General features: G+C 41.0%; 1 protein-coding gene across 1 annotated transcript; it reads left to right on the plus strand.

The window, feature by feature from the left end:
• Positions 1-2,133: 2,133 nt before the first annotated feature.
• On the plus strand, positions 2,134-23,784 carry acad9 (acyl-CoA dehydrogenase family, member 9). Its single transcript, XM_080495749.1, has 18 exons — positions 2,134-2,357; positions 3,446-3,539; positions 3,627-3,728; positions 5,408-5,514; positions 5,603-5,703; positions 12,351-12,429; positions 12,511-12,682; positions 13,844-13,917; positions 15,143-15,218; positions 15,290-15,360; positions 15,447-15,566; positions 15,644-15,772; positions 17,973-18,052; positions 19,331-19,457; positions 19,539-19,616; positions 21,875-22,003; positions 23,146-23,218; positions 23,470-23,784. The coding sequence occupies exons 1-18, from the start codon at positions 2,184-2,186 to the stop codon at positions 23,568-23,570; spliced, it is 1,887 nt and encodes a 628-aa protein (XP_080351875.1). The 5' UTR covers positions 2,134-2,183; the 3' UTR covers positions 23,571-23,784.

Consider the following 23,784-nt stretch of genomic DNA (forward strand, 5'->3'; position numbering starts at 1 on the left):
TTCACCTCCAGAATGACCTTCAGCTTCTCTCTTTCAAAGTTTTGTTTTTTAATATATTTTAAAAGAAATCTTCACTGTTGGCTGAACCCTGAATATTGATTTTTTATTTATTGATTTTTTTAAATTTCAAAACCCCCCAAAAATGTTTTGTTTGATTGCGCTTGTTTTTTTTTCTTTGCATGCAGCGCCATCTAGTGGAATTCTGCGATTTGTTCAAGTGCTGTTGGAAAAACACGGGACAGAATCTGATGTTTTATTGGTGGTTAGTGAATAGAATAGAATAGAATAGACTCAAATAATAGTATTTGATTAATCCCAGAGGTACATTCGTTGGAGCATTGCTAAACACAGAAAGAAATTCAATTCAACCTTTATGGTAGACACAACTTTTAGAAATATCTGCAAATCAGAAATTGTTTTGTTTTTTTAAACTGAAAACACAGAGAACCGTTTTGGATTACATAAATATGCCACAATAATATCAAACTGCTTCTTGTTTTTATAAAATACCTAATTATTTTGTAAGTGGTGATTTATGCACTTACAAGCTGATATGGCAGACAGATCTGAATACAAACTTTGAACAAATCGCTAAATATTCTGGCAGATTGTGGAAAGTATAAAAAAGAAGCAAAAGGGAAGTTCACACAATATAGAATTATGTAACACTAAACTGCATAAACACTTCATAGAATTGAGCTGATGAAGGACAGTTTTTGTTGGAAGTGAAAGACAGAGGTTGGAACTTTCCTACATTATCTGTAGAAATGTGCACCAGTAAGACCATTCTGGATCAAAGTGGCGAAGATTCTAAGCAGCTGGTTTGGCTCAATGGTGCCACTGACTCCTGAACTGACTCTGCTGGGACACAGATCACAAACGCACCAAATACAATCAACTGTGGATTTTCTCTTATTATGGCTGGACTGATTCCAGACGAGATAGTGGAAAACAACTGGACCTCTTAACGTTTAAGAATTGACGAGTATGGTTGATACTGTATCCTGTGAATCTATGCTTAACAGACCCAAAGGAAACAGGAGAGGATGCCACCTCATGGGTCCATTTTAGGATTTGTGAAGATTCTGCTTGACTTCCAACAATAACAAAAATAAGGATTTATGACATCCTGAGCTCCCTACCTCCCTTTATTTTTTTCTCTCTGTCTCATATTATGCTTTTTATTCCATTATAATAAAATTATGTAAATAATGTCTGTTTGTTATTTTCCCTTGTAACCCCGAAACTAGGACCATAGGGGTTAGTTGGTCTGTACAGAGTACAGAGTCATGTTGTTATTGTCTTTATTATTTGTGTTTTTGTTTCTGTTTGTTTTGTTATTATTATAGAAAAAACATAAAAATGTGGCCATTTTTTAATAAAACAGAATAAAAATGAAATAGATAGCAATAAATATTTCTATATACAGGGCTAAGCAGTGACTGGAATAAGCATAGAAAAACACTATTTACAAAGAGTGTTTATTGTGTTTTTCTGTTAATTTCATTCTACTTTGGTTAGAAGCTCTAAAATAATCACTTAGTAATGACCAAACGTTGTAGTAACTTTAATAATGTAAACTTTAATAATTGTATTAATTCCTCTTACTCACATATTGACATGATAGTACTCACCTAATGGTATGATAATACATTGTAATAGTATTAAAGAAAAAGAGTATAATAATAAATAATAGATTGACATACTAATCTTAAAGCGCTATAACACATTTGTATGCATTTATATAAGGATGTTGATTCACGTCTCGAAAGTGGGGTGGAAAAAGTCTTTCAAAAAGTCTGTATAGAGGGAACATTTATTTTTCGGAAATCAAAAAATCAACTTGTAATTCACGAGTTCCTTTTTAAAGGTTAAATTGCTAAAATATAAAAACATACGACTGTTTAAATATTGCCCGGTGTCTACCAATGAGAGTGATACAATCTACAGCTTATTTACATAGAAAGGAGACTTTACAGAGGGTCTAACAGATGCGAGCAGCTTTGGGAGAAATAGAATGTTCGAAAAGAAAAATATGAAAATGGTCATATATACGACGTCCACGTTTACGAGGGTCCCTGAAAGCATCTCGACGCTGGCTGTGAAACGTCATCATCACGCGCCAAAATTGGGTCAAAGGTACCCGACTTATATATTCGGAGAAGATCTGGATCAGATGAGCTATGAACGTCCACAGACTACTGGCCCTGTGCAGACCGGCCCGCTCCGGGAAGCGGCTGGCCGCTTGCAGCGTCAGACCGGTGGGAAGACAAGTTGTGGAGCCGCGGAGGAGCTTCCAGACTCACCGCAGGAGCCTGGCGTACGCTAAAGACCTGTTCCTCGGTCGGGTCAACCAGGTGAGACAACGGGGAACCAGGTGACGTAACAAGGGGGAACCAGGTGCCGTAACCAGGTGAGACAACAGGGAACCATGGGACGTAACAAGGGGGAACCAGGTGCCGTAACCAGGTGAGACAACAGGGAACCATGAGACGTAACAAGGGGGAACCAGGTGAGACAACAGGGAACCAGGTGCCGTAACCAGGTGATGTAACTAGGTGAGACAACAGGGAACCAGGTGCCGTAACCAGGTGAGACAACGGGGAACCAGCTAATGTAACTAGGTGAGACAACAGGGAACCATGGGACGTAACCAGGTGAGACAACATGTCCCGATACAGCATCAAGGTAATGTCAGAATCTTCTCAGCTTGCAGTGCTAAGATGAAACGTGTGTGTTTCTGTGGAGGCTGGTGAAGTTTCATTGTCACCTGAATCATTATCAACCTGTCCCTCAGCTGCCCCCACTTCACCCCAATTTACCTCGTTTGAGTCTGTTCCGTATGACTCAATATCCATATGAAGTGATTATCAATTTCTTTAAAAAAAAAAAAAAAAAATGACCTGCTCGGTCCCTCGAGTCTCTCTATTATGGCTTTATATCCATCCAAATGTCTTCCACACCGCTTGACCAGGTTGAAAGTGTAGAGGTGCCACAGTCAACTAGTATCTCCCAGTGGTCGACTAGCGCCTTGCATGGCAGCTCTGTCCCATTGGTGTGTGAATGTGAGCGTGAATGGGTGAATGAGCTGATCTGTAAAGCGCTTTGGGACTGCACTCTGTGGTTAGAAGGCGCTATATAAATCTAGACCATTTACCATTTATCTGAGTGACAGAAACACCCGGAGTGGGTGGTCAAACGGTAAGAGAACAGTAAAGTGAGAGAGAGAAATAATAAAACCCAAACTCAAACACACAGAGTCCCTCTAACGGTGATGGAGCTTGAAGTTTTGTCTTGAAGTGATCTGTGAAGTGCAGTCCACCATCGGGTACAGAGGACTGAACAGCTGGATGTCAGACATGGTTTTACAATAAGATGCTATACGGCAGATTTATCTGTTAATACCTGGTGATTCCTTACCTGAAGCAATCTGTGTGTCTTGCAGAGCGAGGTCTTCCCTTATCCAGAGATCGGAAATGAAGAGTTGGAGGAGATCCAGCAGTTCGTTGCTCCGGTGGAAAAATTTTTCAGTGAAGAAGGTCCGAGTAGAGATATGTTCACGTGAAGTCCGTTTTAAAATTTGCTGCTTCTCGGGATTCTGTTGAATTGTATTTTTTAACTTTCAGTTGATTCAGCAAAAATCGATCGGGAAGCCAAAATTCCTCCGGAGACTCTGAATGGGCTGAAGGACCTGGGATTGTTTGGAATCATGGTTCCTGAAGAGTATGGTGAGATCACTTGCTCGTTGATCAAACTATGGGTCAAATCCTTCCTGATGCAGCTCCTGCTTCTTTTTGCTGCTCCATATCAGTGATCAATAAGTGATAACGTTGAGCGCTAATCTGCCCAGTCGACATTCATGGAAACTTTGTGTTATACAGGTATAGTATAATGATACAGGCCCGAGCCTGGGGCTTTGTGCCTTTTATCCTTCTCTTGTGGGCCCCTCTTGCCTGGGTGGGGGGATTTCTTCTCTGCACTCTCCGTCTGGTGCCTTCCGGGTTGGGACATGGCTCTCTGGGGTGGTTCGCCGGGGCCTCCCCGGGTCTGGGGGGGGCGCCGGGGTGGTGGTGTCTGGGCCCGATGGCCTCGGGCGCCAGGGTGGTGCTGCAGGCCACAACAGTTCCAACCACACCCAGTGGACAAACCACACACACAAACACACACACACACGCACACACACATTCCACTCCTCATCGATGAGATTTTGGTTGGGGAAGGGCTATTCACCCCTCGAAACGAAGCGTTTACAGATGCACACTTTAAACAGAGGGGTAGAAGGACATGGCGCCGAAGGACTCGCATTTCACATATATACACTTCTAAAGTTATGTAAACCTGTTGTGTTTTATACTAGTAAGAACGGCAGTAGTGTTGGCGTATGGAGCTTCCGTGTGTATTTGTTTGGTAGAGATCGTGTTTGTAACATTTTATTATTACACTGTATAGTTCCAAAGTCTTCTAATATGGTGTTTTGAAAACAGGGACCACCGAGCAAACAAGGAAGCTCCTCCGCTTTCGCATGAGGAAATATTTCTGAAGTCCAAATACAACTCAAAAACTGAAGTAATCCACGTCTCCGTCTATTTCTTCGCCTTGATGTGGAAACAAAGCAGCCAAGCTGCTGTAACACGTTGAATTTGGGACGGCAGGACGATGCTCCTGCTGGAAAATCAACAAACATCCGTGGTTCAGCTCTGCTGATATAACGGTGGCGTATTATGACGTCCAAACTGTGAGACGAAGCGAGAGGGGAGGGGGTGAGCAGAGGGAGAGGGGTGTCCCAAATCTAAGGGCTGAAACTTGTATCCCTCGGCCTTTGCCCTCGTTTTGGAGGGGAAGGCGGAGGCGGCGGGCTAAGGGGTAGGCGGAGGGGTACAAAAGAGAATTGGGATTGGGCATAAGTCTCTTCCTGTTGCAAGAGCAAAAACTGTTCTGACATCAGAAGGCTCTCAATCACATCATATTGTCTGCCAAGCTGCCAAACAGGACAAGGGTTAAAAACATTTTTTTTTTTTTTTATAGTGCAGCCTGAATGGGTTACTAAATATATGCATGTCTATTTGATATCTTGGATTGACTGTGTTCTGAATCAGCCGTTGGTTTCTTGTTAGCAGATTGTTTGATCTGCCTCTCTGGGATGACTGGCTGGGGATAGATTACAACTCTGCCACAAGGCTATTTGATTGATTAATTTTTTTTTTAGCATAAAGGAGGCAGGTCACATGCGGAAATCTCCCCAAAAGGAGTAATCCTTCAATAATTACTGTTCATAGTCAACATTTTGAAATTAATTTGGTTGTCAAATTTTATGCGAAGTTTGCTTTCCTTTGTTTCCAAAACTACGTTTTCTGCAGGATGCAACATTTTGCTGTAAAAGTTGAATCTTTGGTGTTTTTGCCCTAAGGGGGTCTGGGATTGTCCAACACCATGTACGCCCGTCTGGCCGAGATCACCTCGCTGGACGGCTCCATCGCCGTGACGCTGGCTGCACATCAGGCCATCGGACTGAAGGTGAAACCAACAAGACCAGAAACAAATGCTGGACAGAGCCGTTGAGGTGAATCGTTGACGGTGTGTGTGTCGGGGGGGCTGGGTTCAGGGAATTCTGATTGCCGGGAACGAAGCCCAGAAGCAAAAGTATCTTCCCAAACTGGCGTCAGGAGAACACGTCGCCGCTTTCTGCCTGACGGAACCTGGAAGGTGAACACACTCCTCATCCTCCCAATTTACGACTGAGACACACGTATACAAGTAGTGTACCGTATTTTCTGCCCTATAAGGCGCACCTACATTAATTGACATAATTTACAACTTTGTTCATATATAAGGCGCACCGCCCTATAAGGCGCATGGAATAGACCAGTGGTCAGCAACCTTGACAGCTCAAAGCCATTAGGTTACATTTTCCACTGATTCTAACACCCAGAGAGGTGCACACACTTTATTTTGATAGTCCTACCTGCAGCCTATGCCAGGAGGAGACTACACACAAAACCTTCTTCACTGCTGGTTGACAACTTACAACTACCAGTAATAATAATGATAATAAACTAAACTACGTGAAGTAAGCAACAAAAACACAACACAACACAATTATTACCGACACCACAAACCAAATAGAACCCCCAATAATTGCATTTAAAACACCACAAACAGCTGCAATGAATTATGGGAGTTTCTATCGGCTGCACTGAGGAGCTCAGGATGTCCCATCATGCCTTGCAGCGACAAATTTTGTGTTGTTGGAGGTTATTGTGGGTTGTTGTTGGGCTTGGTGTTGTGTTGATTGTGTTTATGTGGTTTTGTTCCCCAGTTTAGGGAGTCATTATTTCATCTAGTTTATTTTGGTTTGTTAGAATGTTGGTGTGCAACCATGAGTGATGAAGGTGTTGTGTGGAGTGTCGTCCGCTCTGAAGCTCCGGTAGCGAAGTTAGAGTTGTCAAAATAAAAGCTTCTGGGTGTTCAGCTGTCAAATAGCAGTCTGGAGCAGAGCAATTCTTCCATATATAAGGCGCACTGGGTGATAAGGCGCACTGGCAGCTTTGGAGAAAATTTGAGGTATTTAGGTGCCTTATAGGGCGGAAAATACGGTAGGTATACCTGTCTATAGTGCGAAAGCATAAATGTTTGCTTAGGATAAAACACATTCGTAAACATCTATGTAATATTAATATATCTATAAGTAGTATTCATATAGAAAGTATGCATTAAATATAAAACAAATAAATATGTTTTTACTTTAAGTATAACTGCACCGTTGGTACGAAAATACTTGTAAATATGTGTGTCATACTAACATCATAAACGGTACGTAACAAACATCTTTATCAATTAATCGATCAACTTTATTTATACGGCACTTTTTATACAAGTAAAGTAATACAAAGTGCTTAACATGATTTAAAAACAGTGCAAAGATAAGATGGATCATTAAAAAGCAAATGAACACGTGCACACATGCAGACAGACACACAAAAGAAGACAAGCCTAGTGGTGTGAAGACATGTGAAGACATGGCAGGGCACCGAGGACTAAGGTGAGGAAAGGTCTGCATTTTGGGCCGGCCACTCTGGGGGCGGTACATCCTCTAACCACAGGGGGCGCCACTCCACAGATCCCCCTTCAGCCGGGCAGACCAGCCAATCCCACCAGATACGTTGGGGACCAGCTAGGTGCCCAGGGCAGGGAAACCCACTAGATGGCACTACCAGGAGAACCTGAGGTTCTCTGGAAGGCTGTTCCACAAACGGGGGCCATAGGAGCTGAATGCAGCCTCCCCGGGGGTCTTGGTTCTAGCTTGAGGCCCAATTTAAAGGCCGGCACCAGAGGACCTCAGGGCCCGTGAGGGTCGATATGGTAAAAGCAGGTTGGATAAATAGGAGGGTGCAAAACCATTAAGACACTTAAAAAATAATAAAAGAACCAATGCAGCGATTTTAAAACAGGCGTGATGTGGGCCCGCCCTCTGGTCCTCGTCAGCACTCGTGCAGCAGAGTTTTGTAAAAGTTGTAGTGTTGATAAAGTTTTCTTGGGGAGACCAGAGAGCAGGGCGTTGCAATAGTCAAGCTGACAGGAGATAAAAGCATTAGCACCTCCACACTTGCCTGAGAGAGAAGTGGGCGGAGTCTGGCGATGTTCTTCAGGTGATAAAAAACAGTCTTTGTGACATTCTTGATGTGTGGAATAAAATTAAGCTCAAAGTCAAAAGTTACAGATGAAAATGGGTTAAAATCTAGCAGTTTTGGTAAAAGTTTCTCTCTCTGGAGTTCAGGATCTACAACTAAAACCTCTGTTTTGTCCTGGTTTGTAGGAAGTTTGCTTCCATCCATGACTTAATGTGTAAAATACAGTTAAGAAGGGCATCAATCAGCTTTGTGTCATCAGGAGACACCACTACATACAGCTGTGTGTCGTCCGCATAGCTATGGAAGGTGATGCCATGTCTCCTGATGACATCCCCTAGTGGCAGCATGTATAGATTAAAAAGGATTGGGCCTAAAAGTACCCCCTGGGGAACCCCATAGCTGATTTCATGAGTTCCTGAGGAATGTGTATCCAAACTTACAAAGAAGCGTCGATCTGTGAGATAAGAACTGAACCACTTAAAAACATTACCGGAGACGTCGACCAGATTCCTCAGTCTATCTGGTAAAATGCCATGATCAACGTGTCAAAAGTAGCACGAAGATCCAATCAAATCAAGACTGTGAGCTGTTGGGAGTCTTGATTGAACGTGATATCATTTTAAATCTTTAAAAGGGCGTCTCTGTGCTGTGGTTCTTCCTAAAACCAGACTGATGCAACTCTAAAGTGTTATTTGTAAGTATAAAAGTATAAAATTATTTAATTGATACAAAAAATTGTTTTCCAAAACTTTGCTTAAAAATGGTAAGTTGGATATAGGACGATAGTTATTAAGAACCTTGGGGTCTAAACTGCTCTTCTTCAGAAGGGGCCTTTTACTTTTACGTTTACTAATTATTTTTCTTCTTCTTCTTCTTCTTCTTCTTCTTCTTGTTCTTCTTCTTCTTCTTGTTCTTGTTCTTGTTCTTGTTCTTGTTCTTGTTCTTATTCTTATTCTTATTCTTATTCTTATTCTTATTCTTATTCTTGTTCTTGTTCTTGTTCTTGTTCTTGTTCTTGTTCTTGTTCTTGTTCTTGTTCTTGTTCTTATTCTTATTCTTATTCTTATTCTTATTCTTATTCTTGTTCTTGTTCTTGTTCTTGTTCTTGTTCTTGTTCTTGTTCTTGTTCTTGTTCTTGTTCTTGTTCTTGTTCTTCTTCTTGTTCTTCTTCTTCTTCTTCTTCTTCTTCTTCTTCTTCTTCTTCTTGTTCTTGTTCTTGTTCTTGTTCTTGTTCTTGTTCTTGTTCTTGTTCTTGTTCTTGTTCTTGTTCTTGTTCTTGTTCTTGTTCTTGTTCTTGTTCTTGTTCTTGTTCTTGTTCTTGTTCTTGTTCTTATTCTTATTCTTATTCTTCTTCTTCTTCTTCTTCTTATTCTTATTCTTATTCTTCTTCTTATTCTTCTTCTTCTTCTTCTTCTTCTTCTTCTTCTTCTTCTTCTTCTTCTTCTTCTTTTATTCTTATTCTTATTCTTATTCTTATTCTTATTCTTATTCTTATTCTTCTTCATGTGCGCCCTGGGTGGATTTGAGGCCCAACCTACTAAACACTCTCCAAAACTCACCATATTTGTCACGTTCATATAGACTGGCGTATGTCTAGTATTGCACTGAGGTGAAATTAGGCATAAACCTATGAAGAATCTTTTTTCATGGCAATTTGAAAACAGGCGAGACCATTATTTTCATTAATTTGCTCCAACTTTAAGAGTACTTTACTCCAAATTCCTACAGTAATATTCCTTGATATTGCTTGTAGCAATAAAGTATGTCTAGTATTGCACTGAAGTGGAATCATGCATAAACCTATGAAGGATTCCTTTTTATTGCATTTTGAAATCAGATGAGATCATTATTTTCGACCAACAGATCCAAGCTTAAGAGTACTTTACTCCAAATTCCTACAGTAATATTCTTTCATTTTTCTTGTAGTAACAAAGGAGCGTGCCTAGTATTGCACTGAAGTGAAATTGGGTGTAAACCTATGAATACTTGTGTTTCATAACAAATTGTAGACAGACTGTCTGTCTGTCTGTCGTTGCTTTCAGGGCTTTTATTTTGAAGGATTTCCTTCCATCGTTGCAGCTGTACGCTGGCTTTTGTTTTACCGTAAAGGCGTTAATGAAAGCGCAGTTAAAATTGAGTGCGGGCTCACTTGAATCATTGCTCAATACATTTATGGATGGAAAAGAAAAAGATTCTTACCAGTAGCTTCCAATGGTTGATGTCGTTGAAGAAAGTGATAATTCCAAGATAACTTTCAAAGTTTATCTGTTAGCATTGAACAATGACAAAAAACAACCACATTTACTTTACTTACGTGTGTGTGTGTGTGTGTGTCTGCGTAAATAAATGAGAGTGAAAGAGAGGTTTGTGTTTAAGAGTACTTTTCTCCAAATTCCTACAGTAATATTCTTTGATATTACTTGTAGTAGTAAAGGAGTATGTCTAGTATTGCCCTGAAGTGGTATCAGGCATAAACCTATGGAGGATTCCATTTTATTGTTATTTGAAAACAGGCGAGACCATCATTTTCGGTCAACACATCCAAGTTTAAGAGTACTTTTCTCCAAATTCCTACAGTAATATTCTTTGATATTACTTGTAGTAGTAAAGGAGTATGTCTAGTATTGCCCTAAAGTGGTATCAGGCATAAACCTATGAAGGATATCATTTTATGGCAATTTGAAAACAGGCGAGACCATCATTTTCGATGAACACATCCAAGTTTAAGAGTACTTTTCTCCAAATGTATACAGTAATATTCTTTCATATTTCTTGTAGTAACAAAGGAATATGCCTAGTATTGCCCTAAAGTGGAATCAGGCATAAACCTGTGAAGGATTCCATTTTATGGCAATTTGAAAACAGGCGATAGAACATTATTTTCGATCAACACTTCCAAGTACTTTACTCCAAGTTTCTGCAGTAATATTCTTTCATATTTCTTGTAGTAACAAAGGAGTATGCCTAGTACTGAACTGAAGTGAAATTGGGTGTAAACCTATGAAGGATTCCGTTTTATTGCATTTTGAAATCAGACCATCTGTCTTTCTGTTGTTGCTTTGAGGGCTTTAATTTTGAAGGATTTCCTTCCAGCATTGCGGCCGTACACTGTCCTGTGTTTTACCGTAAAGGCGTTCATAAAAGCGCAGTTAAAATTGAGTGCGGGCTCACTTGACGGCAGTCAGTAGCTCAGTGAGGCTGGTTTTAAAGCTGAATCTTTTTTTTTTTTTTGTTCATTATTTTTTAATTGACGCAAACCCACCGCCAGACGTCATTTGGAGCAGCAGGAGGCAAGTCACAGTGCTTTACAAAGAAATGAGAGGAATACATTAAAGTTTTAGAAGAAATGAAAGAATGAAGAAAAGTATAATAAATAAAGTAAGCAATTTAATAAAGTAAGTAGAATCTATTTTTTTATTCAAAAGCCCGTGCAAATAAGAACGTTTTAAGTCCTGATTTAAAAGAAGTGAGTGTTTCAGCAGTCTTCAGGTGTTCAGGACGTTTTTTCCACAGGTGAGGAGGTATGAACTAAAAGCTGCTTCACCTTGTTTGTTTCTGACTCGAGGAACACTGGGTGAACCTCTTCCTAAGGACCTCAGAGGTCTGGAGGTTTGATATTTGACAAGTCAATCTGAGATTATTTAGGCCAGAGATCATTCAAAGCTTTATAGACCAGAAGGAAGATTATCTGGATGAGTTGTCTGTGACAGTTATCTGACATATTTTTTTTACTGAGGCCTGTTAACACACCATTACAGTAATCCAACCTACTGAAAATAAATGCATGAATGAGTTTCTCAGAATCTTGTTGGGTCAGAAATCCTTTGATTCTTGCAATATTTTTCAGATGGGAGTAAGATGATTTTGTTATTGTCTTAATGTGGCTGTTGAATTTGAGGTTTGACTTCTAGTCCAGAACTACACCCAGATTTCTGGCCTGATTTGATGTCCTGAGTGGCCTGGAGTCAAGATGAACACCGACCTTTAACCTTTCTTTTTTGGGGCCAAAAACAATGACCTCAGTTTTCTCTGGGGTGAGTTGTAAGAAGACACATCCAATCAATAATTGGAGGGTCAGTGTGAGTGGGTGTAATGATATTGAACGGACGCCGGGGGGGATGTATAGCAATATAGATACACCTGTGATATAAACATGCTTGTGTATGTTGCAGAAATACATCAAATAAGTGTTAATTGCACCTTTGAATCATACTTGTTAATGAATAAATTCTCCTCTTTGGGACAATAATATTTTTTAACATATTCAAATTTAAATAAATGATACACTTTCAATGTATTTGAATGGCATTGGAAACGTTTAAGCAAACTATTTTATTGATGCACCAGGGGCAATTAAAATAAAGTATTGTCCCTCGGGCAATACTTTAAGTATTAGTTCTGTGCCAGAAATAAATTAAATGTTGATTTACATACTTGTAAAAATATTTTGGAAAAAATGGGATGTCCCATAAAATCAAGAGTGCCTAATACCCCCCATGAAACTACACGATGGGAATTTCTCTGCCTTTTATGAAAGGATTCCAATATTCTTCCAGAGAATTTTCCAGTGACCACAACAACTGTCGCACTGAAGTCAGTTTCCAGCTGACAGAGGAACATCAGCGTGGTTCTCCTGTGAGGATGCAGGCTCAACAGTTTCTCTGAGTTCACTGTGGTTTCTGAACTCCGTCAGCCTCACGTCTGCTGTGCTTGCTCCGTCAGCGGGAGCGACGCGGCCTCCATTAAGACCCGGGCCACGCTGTCCGAGGACGGGACGCAGTACATCATCAACGGCTCCAAGGTGAGCTTGCAGTCAGCTGGACGTCAAATCGTTCTGGAGGATCTTCCTCCGTCGCCGGCGCTCTCACGAATGTGTCCTCAGATCTGGATTTCAAACGGAGGGATGGCAGACGTCATGACGGTGTTTGCCAGGACTGAGGTGGAGGTGGACGGTGTCAAGAAGGACAAGATTTCTGCCTTCATCGTGGAGAGGGCATTTGGGGGCGTGGTCAGCGGCAAGCCCGAGGACAAGCTGGGCATCCGAGGGTCTAACAGTAAGACGTCGGAGCGTTTAGCCACCATCTGTCTTTATGAAACCGTCTCTCACATTTCTGACTCAAATTTTGGTCCAAGCAGATCTTTCCATTCTACGTAGACTGAGAAGTAATGCACTGTAAAGTAATTCACTACTGGAACGCCAAAACCTTTCACCAAAACTCACTTCTAACTGTCCACTGTTGTTAGAGTGAGTTGAATTTCCTACATCTGTTGTTTTGCTTTTATTGTACAATTACCATTACAGAGCTTCTCCCTCTCTCTGTGTCTCTGTCTCTGTGTTGAAGTTGCAGATATTATTATAATTACAGTTATAATTCTAGTAGATTCCGGTTTACTCATTAAGTTGAACTAATTAATTCTGTTCCTCTGTAGGAAACATTAATGCTCATCTCCAATGTATCTGGTTTCTTCACAGCCTAAATAAACCCGAGTTCACCTTCTAGAACAGCTTTCTGCTTTAGAACCAAAAACATTTGTGTCACTTTAGACAAGATATAAAATATTTTGAACCAAATATACCTGCTAAAACCTTAAATGGGAATAACCCAGCCCTTGAAGTTTTAAACAGTTTCACAGACACAATAAATGATGTGTCTTACGTTTGATTACATTTTTAGCATTTGTTAATATTTTATATATTTTCAAGTAATTTTTTAGGAATTTTGTTTATGTCTTAGCAGTTTTACCTTCAGGATCCATTCTTAGCTATTATAGCATTCTTAGTTATTTTTGGTTTGTTTTTAGTCGTTCAGCTGTCTCACCTTTCACTTCACAGAGTAACTATATTTCCAGTAGAAAGTCCAACTCACAAATCTATTTTCTGGTAATGTTTTTATTGCTTTTGGTGTTTTAAGTTTTATTGCTTAGGACTATTTAGCCGTTTGTGAAGGAAATACTGATGCTACGATGAAATGAGGCACAAATAAAGCAGAGTGCCTCTTCACATAGATCAATTCCACATTCAAATATTAGTCATTTTTTCCATTTTCATCCAGTCTGGCTCATCAAAGTGGATTGTTTTCCAACACCACCCTTCGAGTTTGTTGTATCTTTAATATATTCGACAGTAAGAAGATTAATCACAGCAGTACTCCTACAACAAGCTGCAACTGTTGCATCTACAAACATCCAAACACTCCTGTTTCTGATCTTTTCAGCTTGTGAAGTGGCTTTTGAAAATGTCCCGGTGCCATTGGAGAATGTTATTGGAGAAGTGGGAAGCGGCTTCAAGGTGAGATTCCCAGCGGGATGGCGTGGCTTTTTATTCTTTATCAGTGGCATTTCTGGATGTAAATACTTGGTGGGGCAAGATTAGATTTCAGGTCTAGTGACACCAGTTTCAAAGTAAAGTGCGTGCACAACCTTTTAGCCAGACTATACAACCGTACAGGTGCTGATCCTGTATTAATGTTGAGCCTTGGAGACAGACAACCAACAACAACAACAAAACAAAAGTAACTAATGGGATTTGAACCAGATCATACTGATCCAAAGACTGCAGCACAACCACTGGTAAGGCTACAATTTCTAGATTCTTAAAAGGTTTTGTTCAGTGTGCTACACAGTTTACCACTAGTTCAGTTAAGTTTCTCTGCTAAAGCAAGAGTTTCAAACTCAAACTCAAAAATAATCGACCTGATTAATTTTGATTCTTAACTGCTGGAGCTGCTAGCAAGCTGGTATTTGTGCCAGCCAATTATTTCTGACCATCTACAGTATAAATCAGGGTTCTCAAACTCACATGTGACGCCACCCTGGGCGGTAAGGCAATCGCGACTGGCTACAGCAATTGCCTGATGCTCGACAATGAGATGTCAGTTGTTGTGATGTGCATCAATCTGAAATTAACAGTTTGAATTGCTTCAGACACAGGGGCAAAGCACTCTTACAGGTTAGCTTCATACTTGCTGAACACAGCAGAGGCCGTTATTTTGACACTGAACAACACTCACCGCATGGCAGGAGGACAAAATACACAAAACCCTCTTCACTCGTGGTTGCCCACCCACAACTAATAAACCAAACTAAACTAAATGAAGTAACTAACTACCTGAACTAAGCAATAAAAACACGATCATTACCAACACTACAAACCTAAAATAACTCCCAATAATGACATCTAAAACATGGCTGACAGAAACTCCCATAATGCATTGCAGCTAATCAGCTCCGTGATCACTACAATGCATTATGGTAGTTTGTGTTTGTCCTCACACAGTAATTATGTGCTATGTGAGAGGAAGATTTATTGACAGATAAGAAAATATTGTAGATCACCTTAAAGAATGAATAGCATACTTTGCATGCAGTCCTTTTAGTAAAATTCTCCACTGTGAGATCAATAGCCACCTTATCTTCTGATGACACCAAGTGGGGCTCAGCCCCGCCTGCCCCCAATGACCAGTCACCGCTATTCTTCATGAGCTTTTTTGAGCCCTTTGCTTTGTGTTGGACAGATCGCCATGAACATCCTCAACTCTGGGCGCTTCAGTATGGGCAGCTCCTCCGCCGGGATGATTAAGAAGCTGATAGGTAGAAGCAAGTCGGGGCTTCAGATTGTAGAGCTTCTTGAAGATGTATCTGATTGTTTTAACTCCCTGCAGAGTTAACCTCCGAGTATGCTGCAACCAGGAAGCAGTTTGATAAAAGCCTGAGTGAGTTTGGGATGATTCAGGTACAGCGGAGCTTCCACCTCACTGGATTCTCGAGCGTACGTCTCTGTCCAGACGTCACCCAGCTGTTTTCTCTCTCTCGCTGCAGGAGAAGTTCGCAGTGATGGCTTTGAATGTCTTCGTGATGGAGAGCATGGCGTACCTGACCGCGGGCATGATGGACCGACCCGGAGTCCCAGACTGCTCCCTGGAAGCCGCCATGGTCAAGGTCAGGAAGTGTAAAGGCCAAGAATGTCTCTTAAATATTGACAAGTGACAACATAGTGACTCCCTTGTTGTGTTTAGGTGTTCAGCTCGGAGGGAGGCTGGATCTGTGTCAGTGAAGCTCTTCAGGTCCTCGGAGGTCTGGGATACACAAAGAACTACCCCTTTGAGCGCTACGTCAGGGACTGTCGGATCCTGCCCATCTTTGAGGTATAGTGTAGGGATGGTGCCGATCCGATCCAGTATCGTTATCGGATTCTGATATGAACGTAATTCATGGATCTGACGTTTCCGATCCAACTTGCGGAGATTTCCGATCCATGAAGCCTCATCTGTGCTTCTGCTGAAATGAGTCCACATGTGTCTGTTTCTGCGGCTCTGCTCTGCTCTGCTGGCTGCAAAATGTGGAATGGATTTCCTGAACGGAGGCGGGTCTCAATGAGACGCTGAGTAATGAGTCAGGAAATCCATTCCACAGTTGGCAGTCAGCTTGGCATGCTACGGAACTAGTGCCGTTGTGTGAATCGAATTTTCATGACAACATGTCGCTGTTTGGACGGACTTTACGCTCAAAACACAACAAAGTATCGACGTGTATGTTTTTAAAAGCATTGTACAGCGAGGCGGACACTGCAGCCAGACGTCACCATTTTAAAGCGCCAGCTTGCCAAGGGGAACAGCTCATTTCTCTGCTGCAGCAGGTGATTCACACCTCCGTGAAACTGCGTCCTACTCCACGCTAAACTCCCTGAAAATAGTCCCAATCATTTGTGTTGCCAGAGCTGGAAAAATTGCAGTTTGTGGTGCTTTGCTAAAGAATTTCTCTAGGAATTAATAAAGTGATTGTGACATTTTAAAGATGGAAGTAGTTTATTATGAGATGATGACGTCACACAGACCCCCATATTGTCCAAAGTGAACAAAATAGTTTGTACTGCTTCCTTTTCTGGCCTTACACTAACCTCAAGTTGTCTTTTGAGATGATACATGTATACATTCCTACATTTCATACTTTTCTGTAGAGAGGACTTTATTACTGCCGCATATAAAATCAACAATAATGATAATAATATTAAAGCAAACACACCTCTGGCATCAGAATAATATTGGTATCGGCAGATATTCAAATTTGGGTATTGGGAACAGATCGGAAGTGAAAAAAGCTGAATCGGTGCATCCCCCGTATACTGTTCATTCCATTTTATACTCTGCATTATAGACAAAGTTATTTTTTCTTTAATTTCACACTCGAATCTTCAGGCATGTTGTGCTTTGGGTCATTGTGTTGCTTTGCAGACGGAAGCATGTTGTCTTCCTGTGCCCATATTCATAAAGTGTCTCACGGCCTGTCAGAGCTCCTGACTTTGCCTAAAAGGTCCTAGCAATGAATCTTAGCTTAAAAGTGACTCAGGATGTTTCTAAGAGTAACTCCTAGCAAGGAGTTGACGGCAACTGTTATCTTAGTGAGGAGGTGTGGTTGACCCCGTTGCTATGCTACGCAGTCTGCTGAAAGCTGTGATTGGTTGCTACAGAGTGGAAGACAGAAAAAAGCCTCTGTGCTCCTTGTAATGAATGGAGAGTAAAACTAACCATCAAATATCTTGGGCTGTATTAAAAATGTGTAATCATGAAAATAATTTTGCGTCATAATATATCTCAGAAAAATTTGGCTAATTTGTACACAGCTTACTACACTACTAACTTCTAACTTTTCTCAGGGCCCGCTTACACAACAATTTCAAGGTAAAACGAAAAACTTTTGTTGTATTTTGGGCATCTGTTTACACGACAACACAGCTCTAAGCCACTAAAATATAATTTTTGAAAATGTTTGGGCAAAACAAACAAACAGCACCCACTAGTGACCCAAGATGAAAACTACATAATTTTCAGTGTTTCTGCCATTTCCATATAAACGGGTATAGTTTTTTTCCAGTTACTTTCAGGCTTGAATCAGCTTCAAAGATTTAATATGAAGCACAAATGGAAGTTATTTTGTTCAGTTTTGTTTTTCTAACACCATTTGAACACTCATATTAAAAAAAACTGAATAAATAATCCCCACCAAATACTCTAAAAAGCAGCTTGGTTTGTTCAGATTATAATAATAATCTGAAACTGAAATAATTTTTTTCTGCGTGTCCACCAGGGGGGGGGGGGGTGTGTTCCACCAGAGCGCTGTTCATGTCAGTCACCAGTTGATGGGAAAGTGAAATCTCTTATGCATTAAAGTGATTTTACATATTTTGGATATCGCATACCTTTTCACTACAGAAAACACCAGGGTTTACACACACACTCGCATACACACACACACACACACACACACACACACACACACACGCATCTGGTTTTATGATGTGATCTTGCTGGATTCATCTATAGGAATAAATGTGTTGTGTCTCCACAGGGAACCAATGAAATCCTGAGGATGTACATTGCTCTCACTGGAATGCAGTACGCAGGAAAAATCCTCACAGCCAAAGTCAAGTAAGAGCATGAAGCCCGGACGAACTCAGAAAGCGTTTCGCGTTTTCGCCTGAAATCGTTTAACATGTAGACAAAAACCACAGTTTTCTCATGATGTATTGATATTGTATTTGTATTGTGTTTAAGCAGACGTGCCGTGTCGCTCACTCGTAGGAAATTAAAAGAAAACACTCCGACAATGTCAAATCAGACTTTCTTCCAGTAATCGTCATTTTCTGAGATCAGTAAGCATGCTCACACCTGATTTCTGGACCGACTTGTGTACATGTGCTCTGTAACAGCTGGCTTCTGAATCTATCATTGTCGAGGATTTAAAGAAACACTCAGCCCATAGTTTAATTCACATCCAGATTTATAAGAAAACTAGATTGAAGTCAAAATGTGGCTGGAAATTATGCTATTTCAATTCTTCAAGACATTTTCCTATTATGATCTTTATAAACAAAGTGGTGCAGCTTGATTTTGAGGTTGTTGGGTTGTTTTGTTTTGGGTTTTTTTTTATTTCCCTACAATGAATTAAACTGAAAATGTCATCATGCAATGCAATGTTGTAAATTGCGAATACGGTAATTTTCTTTAAATTTATTATTATTATTATTGTGAATAACATGAGTGTCGCTTGTGTTCCTGACTTAGAGTTTCAATGTTTTCCTTGAGGAATATCAAGCAGGAGCTGAGCTCTCTGAATGTTCACAATGTCCCTTGTGATTGAAAAAAAACTTTTTCAGTCAGAGCAGAAATGTCTGATAAAGTCTCGGTTCATGATCCGTCAATCTCTCGCTTCCTATTTATTCTCTATGTGAAATGCTTGAGCAGTACCTCAAAATCTATCAACTTTTTGCAAACAAGGCACGGGGAGCTGACTTTTGATGCATTGCGAAACATTTGTAAAAGGTCTAAATTAGCTGTAGTGGAACCAAAACGAGGACAGATTCAACTAAAACTAAAGTTAGTGACTGACCCACCATGTGCAGAATCAAGCAACGGTGAAGACGGTCTGCTGTTCCAGTTGAGGTTAGGGAATAGAAGGGGAGAAAAGGAGAGCCTTATCCATAGATTATAAACTTGTATGCCCCCTGGGGCACATGTTTGAAACCCTTAGTTGACTGCCAGTTTTATTCCTATAAGTGTTTATATGAAAAGTAAACCTGTGGATGAAACAATGAGTTCAAAGGCAGTGATTTCCTTAGTTTTGGTCACATTAAAACCGCAGACCAACCTGAAACAGCCTGCTTTCAAGCCTCCAGCAGTACTTGTCATCCCTCTGTCTCTCTCCAGGGAGTTGAAGAAGGGAAACATGTCAGTGGCTTTGGGCATGGTAGGAAAGAAGCTGCGCAGCTCCCTGGGAGGTACAGTGGACTTGGGACTGACGGGAAAAGACGGAGTGGTGCATCCCAGCTTGGCGGTGAGTCCAGTTTGTGAGTGTCTGAGAAGTTTGAAGAGTCACCTCCTCAAAGCCTGTTACTGTTTCTGTCCTCATCTGCAGGAAAGTGCCAAGAAGTTTGAGCAGAACGTCAGCTTCTTTGGCTCCACTGTGGAGAGCCTCCTGTACAGATACGGAAAGGTGAACGCTTGAAAAAAAAACAAAAAACTGCTCTAATATTTTACTGATCTGATGGTGTTGAATCTCAGCCCTCCCAGAGACACTGTCAACCTTTTGTGGAAGTTCTCCGATCCTGTATCATCCAATACACCTCACAGGACTTGATCACAGATGACTTGAACCTCTGCCAAAGCCCTTGTTGCCAGGTTCAAACACTGTAATTATTTAGCTTTAATGGTCAACAGCACATGGAAGCCATTTTTCTTTTTGTTAGCAGGTGGCTACTTGTTTAGAGTTAGCTGGTGGCTACATGTTGAGCCGGTGACAACATGTTTAGAGTGAGCTGATGGCTACATGTTTAGAGTTCGCAGGTGGCTACATATGTTGCTGGTGGCTATATATTTAGAGTAAGCTGGTGTCTACAAGTTTTGAGTTAGCTGGTGTCTACAAGTTTTGAGTTAGCTGGTGGTTACATATTTAGCTGGTGACTTCATTTTTAGAGTTAGCTGGTGGCTACATGTTTAGATGGTGACTACATTTTTAGAGTTAGCTGGTGGCTACATATTTAGAGTTAGCTTTTGGCTACATGTTTAGAGTTAACTGATGGCTACTTGTTTGGAGTTAGCTGGTGGCTACATGTTGAGCTGCTGACAACATGTTTAGAGTTAGCTGGTGGCTACATATTTAGAGTTAGCTGGTGGCTACATGTTGAGCTGCTGACAACATGTTTAGAGTTATCTGGAGGCTACATATTTAGAGTTAGCTGGTGGCTACAAGTTGTGAGTTAGCTGGTGAATACATGTTTAGAGTTATCTGGCGGCTACATATTTAGAGTTAGCTGGTGGCTTCAAGTTTTGAGTTGGCTGGTGGTTACATATTTAACTAGTGGCTACATGTTTAATTGGTGACAACATGTTTAGAGTTAGTTGATGGATACAAGTTTCGCTGGTGGCTACATGTTTAGAGTTAGCTGGTGGCTACATATTTATAGTTAGCTGGTGGCTACAAGTTTTGAGTTAGCTGATGGTTACATATTTAACTGGTGACTTCATGTTAGAGTTAGCTGGTGGCTACATATTTAGCTGGCGGCTACATATTTAGAGTTAGCTGGTGGCTACATGTTTTGAGTTAGCTGGTGGTTACATATTTAACTGGTGGCTACATGTTTAGTTGGTGACAACATGTTTAGAGTTAGTTGGTGGCTACATATTTAGCTGATGGCTACATGTTTAGAGTTAGCTGATGGCCACATGTTTAGAGTTAGCTGATGACAAAATGTTTAGCTGGTGACTATATGTTGATCTGGTGATAACACGTTTAGAGTTAGTTGGTGTCTACATATTTACCTGTTGGCTACATGTTTAGAGTTAGATGGTGACTACATATTGAGCTGGTGGCTACATATTTAGAGTTAGCTGGTGGCTACAAGTTTTGAGTTAGCTGATGGTTACATATTTAACTGGTGACTTCATGTTTAGAGTTAGCTGGTGGCGACATATTTAGCTGGCAGCTACATATTTAGAGTTAGCTGGTGGCTACAAGTTTTGAGTTAGCTGGTGGTTACATATTTAACTGGTGGCTACATGTTTAGTTGGTGACAACACGTTTAGAGTTAGCTGGTGGCTACATATTTAGCTGGTGGCTACATGTTAAGAATTAGCCGGTGGCTATATATTTAGCTTGTGGCTACATGTTTAGTTGGTGACAACATGTTTCGAGTTAGATGGTGGCTACATATTTAGCTGGTGGCTACAAGTTTAGCTGGTGGCTACATGGTTAGAGTTAGCTGATGGTTACATATTTAAATGGTGACTTCATGTTTAGAGTTAGCTGGTGGCTACATATTTAGATTTAGCGAGTTGCTACATGTTTAGCTGGTGACTACATGTTTTGCATGCACCTTGAGACCCCGATTAAGGTCCTCGGTCCCCACCAGCTCCCCGTGAGCGATGCTTTGTGAATGACAGGGGTCATTCGGTAGAAGTTTTCCCATGGGGATTTATATGCTTGTTAGAATCTAATTAATTTATGGAACATATGGGATGTGGGTGAGAGAGACTAGGTTTTAGTTGAAGTCTGCTGCTTTTTCTGAAATCCTCTCAGTTTTGATCTGAAGCAATTCAAACCAGGAATACAAACATCATTTTTTGGAGACACTGTGAGCTTCCAAACACAGGAAGTCCTCCATCACCGCTGAGAGCTAAGTCCAAACTGTTTACCAGGACCTCCTGTCACAAGTACCTGGTAGAGTTCCATTAAACTTCTGCTGCTCCTGTCAGACCATCGTGGACGAGCAGCTCATCCTGAAGAGAGTCGCAGACATCCTCATCAACTTGTACGCCATGACAGCTGTCCTGTCCAGAGCCAGCCGCTCCATCAGCATCGGCCTGAGGAACCACGACCACGAGGTACACACACATACATTTAACCACAAATCACTTTGTGGAATTATACCTAAACTGTTAATTGAGCTAACATGCTAAAGTACATCACAAGTAAATGGAAGTCATGTGACTAATGTGTTAATGTAACATTAGCATTGTACTTGCAGCAACTACAGATTATCTTCAAATGCAGTCACGTGGTGTTTATTGGTAGAAAGTGGTGTTGCTGTGGGATTACAAAAGTAACTGGGATTAACATTACTTGAGACCATGGGTCTGAAATACACAGCTAAAATTGGAACGTCTAAAAAATGAATGAATGAATACATAAAATAAAATGGCTAAAGTGGCAAAAAGCAACAATAATTAAAACAGCTTAAAGTGTCTGTAGTGTCTTAAAGCTAAAGTGTCTTCGGGCATCTTCACATTCCCCCGTTTGATACGGACCAGATTCTCTTCAAAAAACATTTTCACTTGGGCCACGTGAACACTGCCACAGCTAACGAGTTAGCTAACTCTGAATCGCAGCTAACGAGTGAGCTCTGGTGTTTCTACTGGGTGGGGGCAGAGGATGTGATGTAGTGCACAGTGCTTTCTGGGTCGTAAACAATCAAAGCTAACCGTGTGAATCAGAAGAAGCAGACGCAGAAAGAAAAAGTTGGAAAATGTCTCACAGGAAGACATGGAGTAGTGAGGAAGAAGAAGTGAAAAAGCATTCATTGTCTAAAGACTATATATCGGTTGATTGTGGCTACACGTTAGCCACGAGCTAACTAGCCTAGCCACCATGGTTTTTTGGTCCGGACCAATCAATGAGCCGTGTTTCTTTGCTTCCTCTCTGTTCAGTGTTTGTTTCGGGTGACTGCCGTCATTCTTCAGATGAAAGCTGTTGTTGGTTTTTCAAGCTAAATTTAATTAGCATCAGTCCGAAACAAGCAGAGTATAAAGTACAGTGCAGCCACACAGTTCTCCTGCTTCCACTGGAACTGAAGCGTGTTTATCAGAGGGAGAAGCTCTGCCACTCGGAGGACGTAAACAACAGTAATCAGAAGCAGGGATGGAGGAACTAAAAGAATCCACCACAGAGAGAACTGTTGGAGCTCTGGCATAGTGCCATGCATTTCAGGTTTGTCCTGAAAGGTCTTCCTGCCACGGTTCTCTTCTAGGTGCTGCTCGCAAACACGTTCTGCAGCGACGCCTTCTTCAAGAACAACTACTGGATGGCTCAGCTACAAAAGAGTAAGTACAACACTAAATCCTAATTGAGAACAGCCTCCTCTTGTTTTGCTTTGCCTTTTTTTAACAGCATCTTTGTATAAAAGACTTGCATGTGTTGTAGAGTTTCCCCCCTAAACCGCAGCCCTCCGCCTCCCGCTTTCATTTTCACACTGCACACGTTCCTTTTAATAGCGTCAGACTCGACCCTTCTGCTAATGAAAGCTTCTCTTTCTTTTCTTTTTTTAAAATTCATTCTACTTTGGACCTTCCAGATTCTCCAGAGAACAATGACGCCAGCATCAAGAAAATTGCTAAGGAGGTTCTGGAGAACCGAGCCTACATCTGCTCTCACCCTCTGGAGAGAACGTACTGAACACTCTGACTCCTTCATTTAAAATCACTGCCTCAAGAGATTGACGTTGATAGTTCTATGATTTATTAACTATTGTTCTTCAGACGAAGCTCCATGTGGAGCCTTTTTGGTGTTGCTGGAACAGATTTCTCCTCATCTGGGGGTTTGGCGCTGTAAAGCAACATATTAACATTTAAAAGAAAATAAAACCATGTTTCTGTTCATTTCCACACAA

This window comes from Blennius ocellaris (genome assembly GCF_963422515.1).
Source record: "Blennius ocellaris genome assembly, chromosome: 4".
Lineage (NCBI taxonomy): Eukaryota > Metazoa > Chordata > Actinopteri > Blenniiformes > Blenniidae > Blennius > Blennius ocellaris.

Excerpts from the sequence above, each read along its gene's own strand:
- acad9 (XM_080495749.1), top strand. The coding sequence starts at position 2,184 with ATGAACGTCCACAGACTACTGGCCCTGTGCAGACCGGCCCGCTCCGGG. Across the intron at positions 18,053-19,330 it reads ATCCTCACAGCCAAAGTCAA|GGAGTTGAAGAAGGGAAACA; the intron begins GTAAGAGCATGA and ends GTCTCTCTCCAG. Across the intron at positions 19,617-21,874 it reads TCCTGTACAGATACGGAAAG|ACCATCGTGGACGAGCAGCT; the intron begins GTGAACGCTTGA and ends TGCTCCTGTCAG.